A 17,156-nucleotide genomic window follows, 5' to 3' on the forward strand; every position below is an offset into this window, starting at 1 on the left:
TGAAGAATTAAAATTCAATATAATTCTTCAAAATTAAGAATATTTAACAATGTAGGTATTTGACACAAAATTGTATAATACGTAACAATAATATGCACTACATTTGTATCATTTGATCCCTCTTATTTAGTATTTTCAAATAAAATCTATATCTCAAAATATATGCAGCTTATTTCTCTTTCCAGATATAAAAGAAAAGAAAGACACATCTGTTTATTATCTGTTCTGCTGTGTCTGTAAACCCAGACAAAGTTAATGACTGATAGGTAGAAGCCTAATAATTGACCTTTATCTTTCTAATGAACTGAGATTAATTATTACGTCAAGGTCGTGTCTGGGCTGGGAAAGGTGCTGAGCGCATCCCCGCACTTCCCACGAGAAAAACCATTCAGAGATCATTTCAAAGAGCAATCCTGCAGCTCAGGTGTGAATGCACGACTCTGAGCTGCTGAATAAAACTGGCTTATTGCTCAATCATACAGTTTGCGTTCTGCAGGCGATTGCGTAAAATCACTTCATTGTTATTTTATTATAGCGCGCTTATCGTGTTCTAATATTTTTTAACTGTTTATTTAATAAACTTTGATGTCAGCATGTCGTAACACTTACAAATTACTCTTCACAGCAATCTCACAAGACCTCTTTCACCAAAAACCTTTCAGTAAAGAATTCTTAAAATAACTTCTTTTCTTTCAATACTGTCAAGCATATTTGAGTATAAAGTTTTTTTTTTTTTTAGCAAAATTAATAAAAAAATAAATAAAAAAAACTTTTGTCCAATTAAGAGTTCTACGGATATTAAATTGTTCACCCAAAAGTTAGCTTCTTTTTTCTTTTGTTTAAAGAAGAAGAAGAAGAAGAAGAAGAAGAAGAAGAAGAAGAAGAAGAAGAAGAAGAAGATATTTGAAAAAATGCTGGAAACCTGTAAACATCGGCATCCATTGTGTTTGTTTTATGGGAGTCAATGGTTACAGGTTTCTAACATTTTTCAGAATAACGTCTTTAGTGTTCAACAGAAGAAGAAAAAAAGCCATAAAAGTTTGCAAACCCTTGAGGGTAAGTAAACAGTTAGTTATATTTTAGGGTGAACTATCACATTAAAAGTTACGTATTGAACCAGAACAATTACAATGTGTTGCTCTTTGTTCGATTGCTTATATGGTTATTCTCAAAATCGCTTTACATTTATTCTCTTCATTCTTCTCATGCAAATGAACTGATATTTCGAAAGCTGTCGTTATTCCCCCCCAACAGAAAATAATAACATAATATTACAACTGCTAAATTTGCCTTTAGTGTGCTATTGGATTTACTTGCGCATTCGTATAGCCTATATATGTTTGCAACTGATAAGAAACTGAGGTGCAAACAATCAGTGTGAGAACCGCGTGGCGGCATCACACCTGCGAGCGCGACCAGTGGAAAAGGACAACCTGTCTGTCAGTGTCCTTTGTCAAGGTTGGTGTGAGTTAGCAATGAACCTGTATATATTGCACCACTTATTAAAAAAAACTGATTTTTGTTATTTCAAAATATATATTAATGTAGGCCCATTTAAATTGTATTTAATTTATTTTTTCTTCTATTATATAACACTTTACATTTTAAACATGACTTTCCACTTCTTTAAATGTTAACCTACATTTAGGCAAGTAAAATAGATGTCTTTTATAAAGATAAATTCTGTATCAAAAACTTGAATGAAGGTGAGCTATTAATTTCAAACAAAAATTGTTTTTTTAAAGACGTTTATTGCTAAATTTGCCCAATATTCAATGCAGATGTAATTTTTGTATTTGTATTTTGTAGCCCAAATAATCAAATGTGCTAATTAATTACTTTTTAAAAGTGCTATGAAAATGTGTGTTATGCAAAATGCATTGGGTTAAAATAACCCAGGAAGGTGCTATAATAACCTATTGGATTATATCTTGGGGTATTTTAACCCAACTATTTTACAGAGTAGGCTTAAATTCTCTTTATATTAGCCTACATTTTTGTACGCTGACGTTGTATGGGTAAAACATTATCGATTTTTTTCACATTAGAATAGTAGGTAAAGATCATGCTGCATGAAGGTGTTTTTTGTAAATTTTCCATAAAAACTATAGGAATATAGTAAAGTTTTTTTTAAGCTTCAGATTTCTGAATTTTAAATGGTTGTATATTTCTGCCAAATATATTTTTATAAACCATACATCAATAGAAAGCCTATTTATTCAGCTTATAAATTGTGTAAGAATCTCAATTGTAAAAATTAACCATTGCCTGCATGGTTTTTGTTCTGGAGTCACATTTGTCTATGATTATGATCAGTAGTGTGAAAGGTATCGCTTGATTAAATAAATGCGAATGTGATGAATTGATTAGAATACATTGCGACAATGCAACCAATCAGGGAGTGTTTAAGAGGAGCGAGCTGAAGCGCGAGACAGTCAAAAACTGATGTCTCCACGCGCTCCTGGCATATCGATGCGTCATGCGCGTAGAGATGAAAGCACGCACACACACAGAGAGTAATACAGTCCACAACTGTCCTAAATAATACGACAATACAGACTGGCAAGTAATCTGTCTAATTAAGTGTAAATTTGAGCGATTAAAGGTTTTTAACAGATTTGATTTCTACGCGCTCTTGATTCTGAAAGTTTGCCTTCATGGATAAGTCGAAGAACTTTCGGATAGACGCTCTGCTGTCGGAAAGCTCTCAGCAGATCGTGCGCGGCGATTCCCCGGGACTGTGCAGTGAAGGTGTTGATGTCGACATGTGCAAACGGACAGAAAACTCTCTTCCTCGCGCTTTTCAGCTCCAGACAGGGGTCATACCCAAACCGGGCATGCTAAATATTTCTCATCCAGGATTAACCTCACTTTCTCAAGGGTCTATGCCAGGAATGTATCCATCGCCAATGTACTCCATCACGGCACTGGGAGCGCAGCATCCCAGCTTCGCGTACTCTGGTTTCACGCAGCCGTATCCGGATCACCTGAAAGCGGCTGCCATGGCCGGTTCATTACCGCTGGAGCACTGGCTGCGTGCGGGACTCATAATGCCTCGCCTTGCAGACTACAGCGGTATGTGGCCCTCCTGCGAAGTTATTATTATGTTAGCCTACTGTTCATATGTGAATTAATTTATACTTTTTAAATTACATTTAGGTAGGCTATGATATAAAAAAAATATTTCCATTTAGCTGCACGTTTATAACATAATATAAAGTTATTTTAACATTACAAATAATTTAGATTTATAAACTTTTATACAATTCCAAATGTATTAGTTAAAAAACATATACATAGTTGCTCCAACTTAAACTTGGCTAAAATATGGACAAACCAAATAGTTGAACATAATTAAAATATTACATGTTGGCTATTGCAATTGTTTTGTTCAGAATTTAGCCAAATTTAAAGTATAAACAGGCCTATGTATGTAACATATTTTTAATGTTTCTGCAAAATCACAATAAAGTGAGCTCACATGCCATAAATACCCAGCATAATTGAATCGGTATTTACTGCTAACGGAACTATAATGTAAGCTTTTTTATTTTCAGTCTTTTCATAGCATCATAAATGACAGCACCATTAAAACAGCCTTCATACTAATAGAAAACTATAAAGAAACACTTAAAATGGTCCGAGCTTCATCAATAAAGTTATCTGGTAGCATTTATTGAATTTTCATTAAGTTAATGGTGCTCTCTGGTGTTTTATTATCCCGCTAAAGCAATATCTCCGAGCCTTGTCATCCACAATAAACTGAAGTAAAGATGTTATCATTATCTGTGAGGGGAGGGGGGTTAAGGAGAGGTGACTATGTTTTTGTTTGCTACGTCTGCTTGGTGTCTTCACCGTTTGTCTTTGGGTTTTTGGCACAGCTCCTTCATCATCTATCTGTCTTTTCAGGGGCACCTCAGTCTGGACTGATTGGAAAGTGCCGGAGACCACGCACAGCCTTCACCAGCCAGCAACTCCTGGAGCTGGAAAATCAGTTCAAACTCAACAAATATCTATCAAGACCCAAGCGCTTTGAAGTGGCCACATCTCTCATGCTGACTGAGACACAGGTCAGGAGAAAGCAGCACTCTCATAACAATAACTATTTGACATTAGTAACTAGTTTGTTTAAATTTGTATCTCTTTTGTCAATTTTTATATACGGTTAAAGGCAAAATGATCAGCCCTTCTGTGAATTTTAAGAGACATTTATTAACATTTTTAACCTATTTTTAAACACAATAGTTTTAATAAGTAATTTATAATAACGTTTTTATTTTATCTTTGCCAAGATGACAGTACATGATAATTATACTACTGTCCAGGTTAATTTAATGGGTTAACTACTGTGTAAAATCTTTCTCATAATTTAACAGTAAAATTCTGGCAGCAGGGTTTCCAGCAGTGAACCGTAATCCTACAGTGTCATTACCGTTTTACAAACTATGGCTTTTCTGTAGTTTAACGATGAAACACTGGCAGCAGGGTTTCCAGCAGTAAACCGTAATCCTACAGTTTCATTACCGTTTTCCAAATTACGGCTTTTCTGTAATTTAATGGTAAAATACTGGCAGCAGGGTTTCCAGCAGTGAACTGTAAACCTACAGTTTCATTACCGTTTTACAAATTATGGCTTTTCTGTAATTTAACAATAAAACACTGGCAGCAGGGTTTCCAGCAGTGAACCGTAATCCTACAGTGTCATTACCGTTTTACAAATTATGGCTTTTCTGTAATTTAACAATAAAACACTGGCAGCAGGGTTTCCAGCAGTGAACCGTAATCCTACAGTTTCATTACCGTTTTCCAAATTGTGGCGTTTCTGTAATTTAACGGTAAAATACTGGCAGCTGAGTTTCCAGCAGTGAACTGTATTCCTACAGTTTCAGTACCGTTTTCCAAATTGTGGCTTTTCTGTAATTTAATGGTAAAATACTGGCAGCAGAGATTCCAGTAGTGAACCGTAATCCTACAGTTTCATTACCGTTTTCCAAATTGTGGCGTTTCTGTAATTTAACGGTAAAATACTGGCAGCTGAGTTTCCAGCAGTAAACCGTAATCCTACAGTTTCAGTACCGTTTTCCAAATTGTGGCTTTTCTGTAATTTAATGGTAAAATACTGGCAGCAGAGATTCCAGTAGTGAACCGTAATCCTACAGTTTCATTACCGTTTTCCAAATTACGGCTTTTCTGTCATTTAAAGGTTGAATACTGCTGCAGAGTTTCCAGCCATGAACCGTAACCATACAGATTTATTACAGCTGCATTTTCTAATTACCTATTAAAAATACCTGTTATTGTTTAAATACACAAAATTGAATTTTAAGTGGCACCAAATACAGAAGTAAAAAAAGAATAAAAAGAAGTCCGTATTATAATGCACAATGTTTATTAATATGCCCAAGCAAATAATTAAATTACTGGTCATTAAAACATTGGAATATTTCCCTAAATACACCCCTGAGAAACAGGACAATCCACAGACCAAGAACATACCTGATTTATTCAATTTTCTAAATTTGGTACTGGTAAAGCCAGGAGTGAAATGTAATCTGAAGCATAAAGAGTGTACATTTATTATATGTTAAAAGAATGTAAAAGCTGCATCTTATTAATAACTCCACAAATGATCAGATAGAGATGTTAGGTATGGGTTTGAGAATTTACAGTGTAGGTAAATTAGACTAACTAGGCAAGCTAGGTTAATTATAGGCAAGTCATTGGACCACAGTGGTTAATAATATATTTAAAATATGTAAAATATCATATAAAAACTGCTATATAAATATATACTGTGAAATATTTATTTTGCTTTTAAAAACAACTGGGAAAAAAAACATATACAGTAGATAAAATATTTTACATCACTGAATATAAATTCACATGAGGGCTAATAATTTTGCATTCCTCTGTAATCTGACAGTTAGGTTTAGAGTTGGGCCTTATAAATAATACGTTTTTTTTTTTCATGTCATTATATTTCTATATGAATTACATTATGTAAATTCCCTGTTCCCCAGAAACATACGAAGAAAGCAACATATTCTCAATAGAATTTGTGTCTGTCAGATAAATTGGTAGTCAAATTACAAATATATAAAGCATTCATTTAATTTGAACAGTTGCATTCTTACATTTTCTAAATATAATGCATTTCCATACTACTAAAATGATCAGATTTTTTACAAAACCAGTACAATCAACCATTTGTTTTCTCATTAAAAATTGGTTTAGGTGAAAAAAAGAATAAGAAAATCATACAGCCAATACTTTCATGTCAATTATTATAACATTGTACATATTTTCTAGGTAAAGATTTGGTTCCAGAACCGGCGAATGAAATGGAAGCGCAGCCGTAAAGCTAAAGAGCAGGCTGCGCAACTGGAAACAGACGGGTGTAAATCCGGCAAGAGAGGAAACAAGCCCAAAGACCTGAGCCGCTGCAGTGCACATGACGAAGATGAGGATCTGGACCCAGAGGAGGAAGCCGAAGAAGATGAAGAGGAGTTCAGACGATCTATTAATGTAGGTGTGAGTCTACCTCGCCATTCAGACTTCCTGCAGCACAGCTCAGCACTGAGCTACAGCTCTCATGGCTCTTACTCTGACGACGACCTGGAAGAAATTGGAGCAGACCGAAAGATCAGGCTAGGGTTATAAGGAATCAAAGGCTACTTTAGTCTGCGTGTCCACTGGTGAATTGGACAGCAAACTACCCTTTAAAATCCAACACCTCAAGACTGAAAGCTGTTGATGGCAAATCTGACCCATTAGGGCCCGTTCACACCAAGAATGATAGCTGTACTGATATCTGTGTCTACACCTACAGTACACACAATAACATTCTCGAAGCATATGTGGATATTGACTGCCTGTTACTGTTTTATCATTCGTCTTTAATTCCAACTATATTGTTTCAACAATATTGTTGTTTTGCATCCTTATGGTTATAGTTGTGATATAGACTTTGCAAGGCCAATATTAAAATGATAGTTTACCCAAAAAGTGAAATCTCCCTCAATACCTTTATGAGTTTCGTTGTTCTGTTGAACACAAAATAATATATTTTGAAGAAAGCTTAAATCCTGAAAACATTGATTTCCATATGGGGAAAACAAATACTATGGAAGTCAATGGTTACATGTTTTAAGTTTTCGTCAACATATCCTCTTTTGTGCTCAACAGACGAAAGAAACTCATTAAGGATTGGAACAAGTGAATGGTGAGTAAATTATGACAGAATTTTCATTTTTGCATGAACTATCCCTTTAAGAAATATACCATTATCACTGTTATACTTGGTGTGAATGGGACTGTACAGCTGATTGATAAGGTCTGTTGTCTATGAATATTAACAGGACAGTTATAGTCAAAAAGTCTTAGTTCATGAAAATGGTCTTCCAGTTTATTTGCACTTAATATTTTTTGAAGGCTGCTTGTAAACGGCAAATGTACACTATTTTAAACTAACTTGTTTGTATGTGATCAGAATCTTATACATCAAGGCTGCAATCATGTTTTGAAGATCCTCTTTAACAAATGATTCCAGGATTTATTATTATTATTATTTTTTTTTTTACATTTTTATAACAAAACAGTTGTCAAATATTTAGCTACATCTTACCTCACACTATTTAACTCTGGTAAAAACTGAAATATCATGCTGGAATTTTTAAAATGTTTAATAGGGTATACTCACATGGGCTTTTAATTTCAGTCAGCCAGCCCCAGAGCTTCCGGTTAATGGGCTATATGCTTAGCTAGTGTTTTTCAGCCAATGATGAACTTCCGGAAAAAGGTTAATGTGACTATTTTCAATTTCATAAGGTCCATTTTAAAGCATCAATGTTGTAATGTCAATAAAATACATTCAGTCAAACAGACTATTTGGCTGTTAAAGCATGAAAAGAGATGAAAGAGACAATTGGTCTGATAACCACTTTATATTGTATTTCAGCCAGGCAGTGATTGTTGCAGTATTTTAAAGAAATCAGGTCTTAAACGCAGCGATTTTGTATGGGATGACAATTAACCAGAAGCCCTGGGGCTGGCTGACTAACATTAAAAGTCTGTGTGCATATACCACATTGTTATCCCATACAAAATTGCCACTATTAAGATCTGATTTCCTTAAAAAAATACAGCAATAGCTTTCTGAGATATATATATATATATATATATATATATATATATATATATATATATATATATATATATATATATATATATATATATATATATATATATATATATATATATATATATATATATATATATATAGTGAGATTCAGACCAACCAAGAAACACGCCATTAAATGATATTTCTCCCACCATGCCTTTAAAATATGTAAATTTATTTCACCACAGTATTTTCAATGGAATTTCTGCGCTAACCTGTGGTCTTTCGTCTCTTTTTTCGCTTGAACAACTAAGTCTATTTAACTGAATGTATTTTAATTACATTACAACATCGATGCTGTAAAAGGAACTGTATGAAACTGAAAATAGTCACAATAACCTTTCACCGGAAGTTCATCATTGGCTAAAAAACACTAGCTGTGCATGAGTGCAACAACTATTTGTGGGTTATATCGCCAGCTACTGGCCTGGCTTACGTAATGCAGAAGTTTTGACAGTGTTGTAGTCTGTATGTGAACGTTTTCAAACATGTAAAGGAAATATGTTTCGGTTTTATTGTCCTGTCAATGTACATTCAGCCATTTCCTAACTTCAAACAGCGCAGCATCAATATCAAATACTGAAAGGAAGACAGTTTGGCAGTTTTGACGCTATGCTAGCGTTGATATTGTGGTTTTTGAAAAAGAAGCTGTTGAACCAAACGAGGAGGCCTTTGCACTTCAAGTCACCGGCTGACACTTGTGCTCATTGGTCTCTTGAAGACATTTTGTTTATTAGTATGTAGACAAGAGTGGATGCTAATTAACAGAGAATTGTCCGGAGGTCTCATCGTTCTCCCTGTAACCACTGACTGAGAAACCCTGAGGAACGGGTAAATCCTCTGCAAATATTGAACAAGGGCAAACTGTGAACGGTGCATTAGTTAGTCCATTAGGCTAGTTTATGTCATGTTGTTGCTGTTGGTGTCTTTAATGTTATTTAACTGTTATAGATTATATCTAATTTATTCAACTGATATCAGGACTCCGTTTGAAGGATCGTGTGGCCTTTAAAGACTTGTACTTGATGCAAAAGGAAATAAACAATTGAAGATGAGTTTCAGCCATTCCTTCTAAACTGTCATTGAACTCTTTGCTTTGTTTATAATGAGAAAATGCTGCATATCAAACTGTTTGTGTCTGACTCATGAGTGAAAGGTTTAAAACTCTGAATGAATATCCCCCCCATCCTACATATTCATCGTCTCTCTCCTCTCCTGTTTAACCTCTAGCTGATGCAGATGGTGATTAAAGCGCGGATGAATCTACAGCGCGGGCCCTGATATTTATGGCCACAGCCTCTCAAATATGAATTACTCAAGGGGGTTTACTGATAGGCAAATAATTAAGCTAATGAAGGAGAAGGAAAATAATCTACTCCTTATGCTGATGTCACCGGGCCATTTAATTTGAAAGGATGAATTACCTCAGTGACCAAAAGAACATTTTTACAGGGGTGTGGTGTAAGGCCAACAATTAAATATTAAAGCAAGTGCTGTGTTCCCAGCCAAGCTAGAATAGGACATATTTATATGTTGATTAAATGCATTGCGGTGATGGAAATAAATACCCTGCCAGCCTAAAGGAAACTCGAGCACTCAATGAGACAAACTTTGAACATTTATCATGCATTTGGGAAATTGCACCTTGCTCGCACCTGAGTGCTAAAGACCCTATTGTTGACGTCCATGCGTTAAAGGGATATTTAATCCAAAAATAAACTATTTCCTCACCCTCGAGTGGTCAACCTCTTTGTACTCTGTGTACAATGGACATCACATGATGTCAGCCTATTTTTTTTGTAGTTTCTGAGCATTTAATCTAATTTAAACCCTGCAATTCATGAGAGTGGACGATTGTCATCCACTCAAATGGCAGTAATGCTTAGCATGTTGTAATTTGAAAACATCCACTACACTGAAAACAGCATGGCATCACTTCACTCCAGACACAGACATAAGCTATATGCACAGTGTTTTAAATCAGATTTATTAATATGTTCGCCAATATTTCATAGATTGTATGTAAAAAAGGGGGGATTGCACTTACTAATTAAAGTTTTAAGTTATTTGTAACATTGCAAGCTTTAGATCAGGAGTTTTTTTTTAAATACCTGTATGTCTGTCCATTAGGATGAATAATGGGTTCAAATCTGTTACTAAAAATTAAATCTCCAGTAATGATGATTGAACTTTTTAGCTATAAAAAACTATATTGATGTACTAATTCATTGCTGAAACATATTTCATATATAGAATATTCAGATCTTGAAACACCTGAGCATATAGCACATTGAAATATCTTAAATGTGGAGATTATGTGGAGGAAGATGAAGACAAACAAGTTATAAACAAGGTGCAATCTATAAAAAAATAACTTCAAAATTAGTAAAAATGATACAATCTTAATGTTTGTGATTTTGAAATAAATTTCAATATTATACCAGCAATTATTCATACATTAATTTTCGGCTTAGTCTCTATTAATCAGGGGTCGCCACAGCGGAACTTATCCAGCACATGTTTTAGGCAGCGGATGCTCTTGCAGCCTTAACCGGAAAAAACAATCGTATGTATGTATTTATTTATTTATTTATTTTGTATTATATGTTGGTATAATGCTTGGAAAGTACGTTACAACTGTTCTGACCTCATGTCCAAAAATATATATACTTTAAGGTTGATGAATTTTCATTATTATAATTTGATCTCATTTATAGGAGCCTCAAGAGTGAAAACAGCCTACTTTTACATTTTTTTGGAAACTTCGAACATGATTTGGGTCTTAGGGGTTTAAAATATTAATTAGATATTATATCATCTTTATTTATTACTTTATTATACTCTGTTGAACACAAAGTAATATATTCTGAACGCTAGCCTAGTAACTGACATCCGCAGTGAGAAAAATAAATGCTATGGAAGTCAATACAGGTTTACAGTTTTCTTCAAAATATCTTCCTTTGTGGTTTGGAGCAAGCGAAGTGTAAATGGTGACAGAATTTTCATTTTTGGGTGAACTATCCCTTTAAAAAAGCTCGCTTTGTGTGTGTGTAAAATGTCCCTTGACCGTTTCCGTCGATGTTGTCATGGAGCTCGAATACACAACTGAACTGAGAGGGGTAAAAGTTTCAGCATGGCGAAGCCAATTATTTGACACATTTGTTTTTGTTTTCACTTATATTTTAAATATAATTGCATTAAAACTGCTTTGGTAAGTTGTAACGTTACTTTTCAGTAGGCATTGCGTAAAAATAACGCCAGTTATTGTGACAGCTTAGAAGCAACCTGATTATTTTTTTTTTAACTATAATACTTGACATAAGTTAAGCTTATTTAAACGTATTTATGATTGATTTTAATAGAATTACAATTAGTAATACCTTGTGAACTTTATAAATATAAACAATAACAGTTCATTTGATGATTCCCCGAGCCAATTAATCACCTTTGCTGTCAGTGATTTTCTTAAGGCAGATCACTCAAGCTAATAGAAAGGTAAAGAAATGAGTGACAGGGTCATAAACTTACACCAGCCTCAGTTAACCTTAGGCAGGCATTATAACATATACTGCTTTTGCAATAAATGTAAATGTATGACTTTCAGCACGCAGCTGTTTAATACATTCAGATTGCCTTATGCAAGACGCTATTTGTTTAATTTATCGGTCAGATGACATTCAGGTTCATCTCTGATAAATGGCCAAATACTGAAAGTACTCCAACCACGTCTAATTTTATATAACAGCTATAGGATATATTTAAAGTTTATAAAAATGAATCATTTGATTTTGACCTACGTTGCTTTTGGTTGGTTTTAGTTGCAATGTTGACAGATCATCCCGTGAATCCTCTGAGCTCGCGAATCCCCTTTGGAGTCCCAAACAACCCACACAGAAAGGTAAGGAATGTAAAGTCATTATTATTTACCAGAGTAAACTTTGCCCGGCTTACTAATAATTTCAATTTGTTGCTCATTATTATTTATTTATTTTTTTGCAGACTTAATCATGCTTCTGTCGTACTACGACTATTGTTTACAGCAAATTTTATTTTTTATAAGTCTGCTTAAATGGTGTGCTGAAATACAGTGCCCTCTGGTGGTGAAAAATTCAAAAGTCATTGATTTTATTTTCCAGAGGGTCTCAAGCCTCAAGTCAGGATTTATTCAGAAGAGACCCCAGAACTGCTTCTTTGGTGTAGAGACCTGGGCTGAGCTGGTCTGGGAGTACTGGGAGCCGGGGCTAGAGTATACCAAATCTCTGGTCCTTAAAAGCATACATGGAAAACTCCAGAAACTCACATTCAGGCTAGTTTTTTTTTTTTTTTTCTCATCTTCAAAGGCTAAGTGTAATGACAGGTACACCACATTTTCTAATAATGGGGTCTGGAAAATCATTTCCTGTTTAATATAAAATGAAATATATAATATTAAAATAACACAGTCGACACAATTAAATATCAATACAGTTTTTTAAAAAGCTGCTCCTATTTAGATATATTTTAAATGGAACTTTATAATCTTTTATGGTGTATTGTATAAAGGGATAGTTCAATCAAAAATAAAAAATGTACTCATCCTCAAGTTGTTTTAAAGGTGCAGTGTGTAAGTTTGACACCCAGTGGTTGAATTAGGTGTTACACTCTTAGATCAAAACACACGCAAACGCAAGTTGCTAGATTGACGTGAGTGTACCTGAACATCGAGCCTAAAGTATTTTTTTCATACAAAAGCAATGTTTGTCCTAACCAACACCTGAAATTTCTATTTTAGAAACGGCTTCTAATTCTCACAGGTGAACAACAGGATAAACAATGATCACCTCGGGTACACCTTGTGTTTTATTTAGATGTTAAATGCTAATAATGTGAGTTTGAATGCCATTTTGCATGACATATTTGCCATACTACTGAAAGCAGCAGACAGTTCACCTCAGATCTTGAAAATAAATTAAACTGTGAAACTGAACTTTAGTACTATAGAAGATATTTTGAAGAAAAAAAAAGTTTTGACTGTTAGCAACTGCTAAAAAATTCCATGGACTTTATTACCATCAGTTTTCAAAAGTGCTCAGCAAGAGAGAAACTCAAAAAGGGTCATTTCTGTGTGGAGTTTGCATGCTCTCCCTGTGTTCGCGTGGGTGCTCAGGTTTCCCCTTCAAGTCCAAAGACATGCGCTATAGGTGAATTGGGTAGGCTAAATTGTCCATAGTGTGAATGAGTGTGTATGGATGTTTCACAAAGATGGGTTGCGGCTGGAAGGGCATCACTGCGTAGAACATATGCTGGATAAGTTGGCGGTTCATTCTGCTGTGGCCACCACAGATTAATAAAGGAACTAAGCCGAAAAGAAAATAGATGTATGAATAAATGCATTTGTACTGGCTATTTCATTATTTTAATATTGACTTGCTGAATAAATATATTAACTTATACTATAACTATATTATATATTAACTATATTATATATTAACTATATAATCTCTAATTATCAAGTTTACAGCATACTGATAGATTCATTATATGCTCTCAATTTCAGACCGCCTTCATCCAAGTTGTTCAGCACACCATTTCCTCAGACTATCCTTCTGAGCCCAGGAACATCTTTCTCACTTCCAGTTACTTTTCACCCTCTTGAGAAGGTAAAGTTCTTCAGTGTGTTTTTTGTTGTATATATCTTAAAGCATTCGATAATCATATTATTGTAGTGGTTTATGGATCATGGATATTTTAAGGAGAAAATTTACTCAAAAATCATTTTAAAGACAATCCAAGAATTGTTTTCCTGTAGAATATTCAAAACATTATTTTAATTGAACTGGGATTCTAAAAGCACTTTGAAGATGCAAAAACAAAAAGTTTTGAACATACACTCTCAGAAATAAAGGTACGCGAGCTGTCACTGGGGTGGTACCTTTTCAAAAGGTACAAATTTGTACCTGAAAGGTCTATAATTATACCTCAAGGGTAAGTATTAGTACCTAGAAAGTACAAAAGTGTTCCTCTTAAAATTTTAAGGTACTAACATATACTTTTGAGGTACCAATATGTACCTTTTGAAATGGTACCACCCCAGTGACAGCTACCTTTATTTCTGACAGTGTAGAAACTGACTTATAATGATACACTGACACCTTTAAAAAAAGAGAGAGACAATTAGACTGTGCGTTAGAAGGTTGAATTGACAGCAAAGCTTTATTTTTGCGAAAACTCTCCCTTTAAACAACATTAAAGGCAAATAATGAAAGATGCATGACTTGAAAACCCATAATCAGTTGACTTCAGTGTCAACACCAGTTAATGAAAATGCATAAATGTATCTTGGATTTGCGTAAATACCTCTTTCCAGTGTGAATATGTGGACGCAATAGAGTTTGAGTGTAAGGAAGGCACATTCCAGGTGTGTCTACGAGCTGTGATTCCCCATCATGCTCTGGACGTACCAGAAACAGTGATTCTGCCACCCTGTGCTGCTCAACAATGCTCTCAAACCAGCTTCTTCTTTAGGAATTCCAGGTAAAGATGTATTGGATGGTTGATTATACAGCTGCCATCTAAAGAAATGCATGTTGAAACATCATACTATATGCATTTTTTTTCCACTAGTAAGCTTCAGACAGTATTCAGGTGGTTTGTGGATCCTCCGTTCCAGCTGTCTCCTGAAACTGGACAGCTAAACCCTGGAGAAGAGTGCAGGGTTACAGTAGAGTTTAGACCTCAGCAGGCTCTAGTGTACCAGGCTGAGGCCAGCTGTGCATTCGGGGATGATGGCGAGAGCAGATGTGCTGTGCTTCTCCGTGGGCTGTGTGAGTACTTACTGTAATGGTTTTCTATGTTTTTGTAATAATAGGAAAATTATTTATTTTCTCCATAGATTGAAAAATGTCAAATTTCTATTAACTTTTAATAGACACTCACAGACATAAAAAGCCACAATGTTATATTTGAATAAACCAAAGGGTTTTTAAAAGCCAAATTCAAGGTCCACTAAGCAGTAAGCATTTTAAATGAGTACGCCAATCTCCCTACAATTCCAAACTATTTATATATTTGCATAGGATTATTTTGCATAAATGTAAAGAAAACAGTTTTTAGTCCTTATACTTTAATAACCAATTGCTATAAATGGTAACACTGTACTTGAAGTGAGTGTTCGTAAGACATGAAACCTTTATAATCATGACATGACACATGTTATGAATATGGATGACATTTTTGCATATGGATGACATTTTTGCATCCTTTTGACAGGGTTGTTGCTAGAGCGGATACGTTTGCGGCCGGAAGTTAACGCAAATTATTTCTATGATTTGTTAAATTTCTCATTTGTTGTATTTTATTAACGTCTACCCCCACCCCAACCCTAAACCCAACCGTCACAGTAATGTAAAAACTAGTTGTACCGAGTATTAGTTATGTTGTCTATTAAATTACCCAATAAAATGTATTTTTTAACGCCTACCCCCACCCCAACCCTAAACCCAACCCTCACAGTACTGTAAAAATATGAATTATTGTTACACAGTGTCATAAAAAAATGCTGCTTTATTAGTGTGCATATCGCACTTCCGGCCGGCCGCATATCCGATCTAGACTTTACCTTTTGACAGCTGTCATTAAGTGTCGTTAGCTGAGTCATTTTAAATGCAAAGGTGTCAGGCTCGGACAGAAAACAAAAGACAGGCTCAGACAGAGGTTGCAGTTCAAATAAAGAGAGTTTATTTATAATTATGATGAACAAAGGCAGCTGCCGTTCCTCGACCACCTGTGGGAGAACGCAGACTGGTTGAAGGTTAACAGAAAATCCGCCTCAGCTCCCTCGGAGCATAGTGAGGGCTGGAGCTGGCGAGCGCAGGTGAGGAGCAGAGTTTTAACAACGAAGGAGACTGCGCAGATCACAGGTAAGCAAAATAAAGTTAAATAACAAATCAGGATTTGACTAGACTGGAGCTAAAGTAAGGTTTTCTTTGAGCGAGAGAATGTCCATAGGCTTTAATGAACACAATAATCTGAGAACATGTAGCAAGGCAGGTATAAGTAGAAAGCTGAATTGGATCAAATAGGAACAGGTGAGTAATGCATGCGCGCAGCATGAAACAGCTGAAGTTAAAAACAGAGAAGATTAGATCAAACCTGACTCATGACATAAGGTGACATTGTTTGAGATGTCTTTGCAATGACAATTTGACAAACAAATACATCATAACCTGTCTTTGCCTTTGACATTACAACTTGTCATAAAGCTGTCATAAATATAATTGTGAAGAGGCCATTATAATTCTATCATTTTTATAACGGTGTCAAAAATAATTTTATTCACCTAATATTTTTCAGGTACTTCAGGTATTTTTGAGGTACAAATTGAATTTGTTTTTAAAATGACATTGTAAGAGCCAGTTATGCATAATTCATTTGTGATAATAATAAAGTTAAAAAGGTTATGTATTAAAATTGATATTTAAATATAATAAGAATTCATTGTGATTGTTTTATCTAAAATGCATAATTAATAACTGACACAACTTAAAAACCTTTACTTTGGTATTTTGGCTTCTGACAATAATATGTCATGAGGTCATTAGTTCATAATATTAAGGCAGATTGCAGTTATGGATTTTGGAAGCAACACCATTTTTTGACCGAGCTATATCGAGTCTATTGTAACTTTGTTTTTTGTTTGCATTTCTTTTTTAAAACAAGATTTGGTTTTATTGCATTTTTTTTAAAATACTGGTTGTTGGAATAGAAGCAGCAAAATGTGGTACTTAAGGATTTATGTTAAGGTCACTATAGACATCAAATGCCACTAAATATCGAAAGTTATTTGACTGATTATTGCATTTTAATAAGAAATTCTAATTCATTTGTTCAACTGAAAAAAGTGACCTGGAAAAAATCATGATATAATTATAATAGCCTTATGATTTATGACAATATATGTGTCAGGGTTTCAGGAAGGATGAGGGAGCGAGGACTCAAG

The 17,156-nt window shown here is 34.7% G+C and overlaps 2 protein-coding genes across 7 annotated transcripts in view; both read left to right on the top strand.

Annotated features, from left to right (window-relative positions):
- The first annotated feature begins 2,628 nt into the window (after positions 1–2,628).
- Positions 2,629–6,700, top strand: mnx2a (motor neuron and pancreas homeobox 2a). The gene is made up of 3 exons (NM_001009886.2): positions 2,629–3,075; positions 3,910–4,070; positions 6,310–6,700. The coding sequence occupies exons 1-3, from the start codon at positions 2,658–2,660 to the stop codon at positions 6,658–6,660; spliced, it is 930 nt and encodes a 309-aa protein (NP_001009886.2). The 5' UTR covers positions 2,629–2,657; the 3' UTR covers positions 6,661–6,700.
- A 4,559-nt stretch (positions 6,701–11,259) lies between these two features.
- The window catches only part of cfap65 (cilia and flagella associated protein 65), a 40,320-nt gene continuing 34,423 nt past the window's right edge, over positions 11,260–17,156 (top strand). For 3 of the 6 annotated variants that reach the window (XM_002663322.7, XM_073912469.1, XM_073912471.1), the window contains exons 1-6: positions 11,260–11,390; positions 11,998–12,077; positions 12,316–12,485; positions 13,716–13,818; positions 14,526–14,692; positions 14,783–14,982. In XM_002663322.7, coding sequence (XP_002663368.2) covers positions 12,003–12,077; positions 12,316–12,485; positions 13,716–13,818; positions 14,526–14,692; positions 14,783–14,982 — 715 coding nt within the window. In that variant the 5' untranslated portion in view covers positions 11,260–11,390; positions 11,998–12,002. The remainder of the gene's footprint in view (positions 11,391–11,997; positions 12,078–12,315; positions 12,486–13,715; positions 13,819–14,525; positions 14,693–14,782; positions 14,983–17,156) is intronic. The other 3 variants (XM_073912468.1, XM_073912470.1, XM_073912472.1) reach the window with 1 other exon arrangement.

Source organism: Danio rerio, chromosome 9 (assembly GCF_049306965.1).
Source record: "Danio rerio strain Tuebingen ecotype United States chromosome 9, GRCz12tu, whole genome shotgun sequence".
Classification (NCBI taxonomy): domain Eukaryota; kingdom Metazoa; phylum Chordata; class Actinopteri; order Cypriniformes; family Danionidae; genus Danio; species Danio rerio.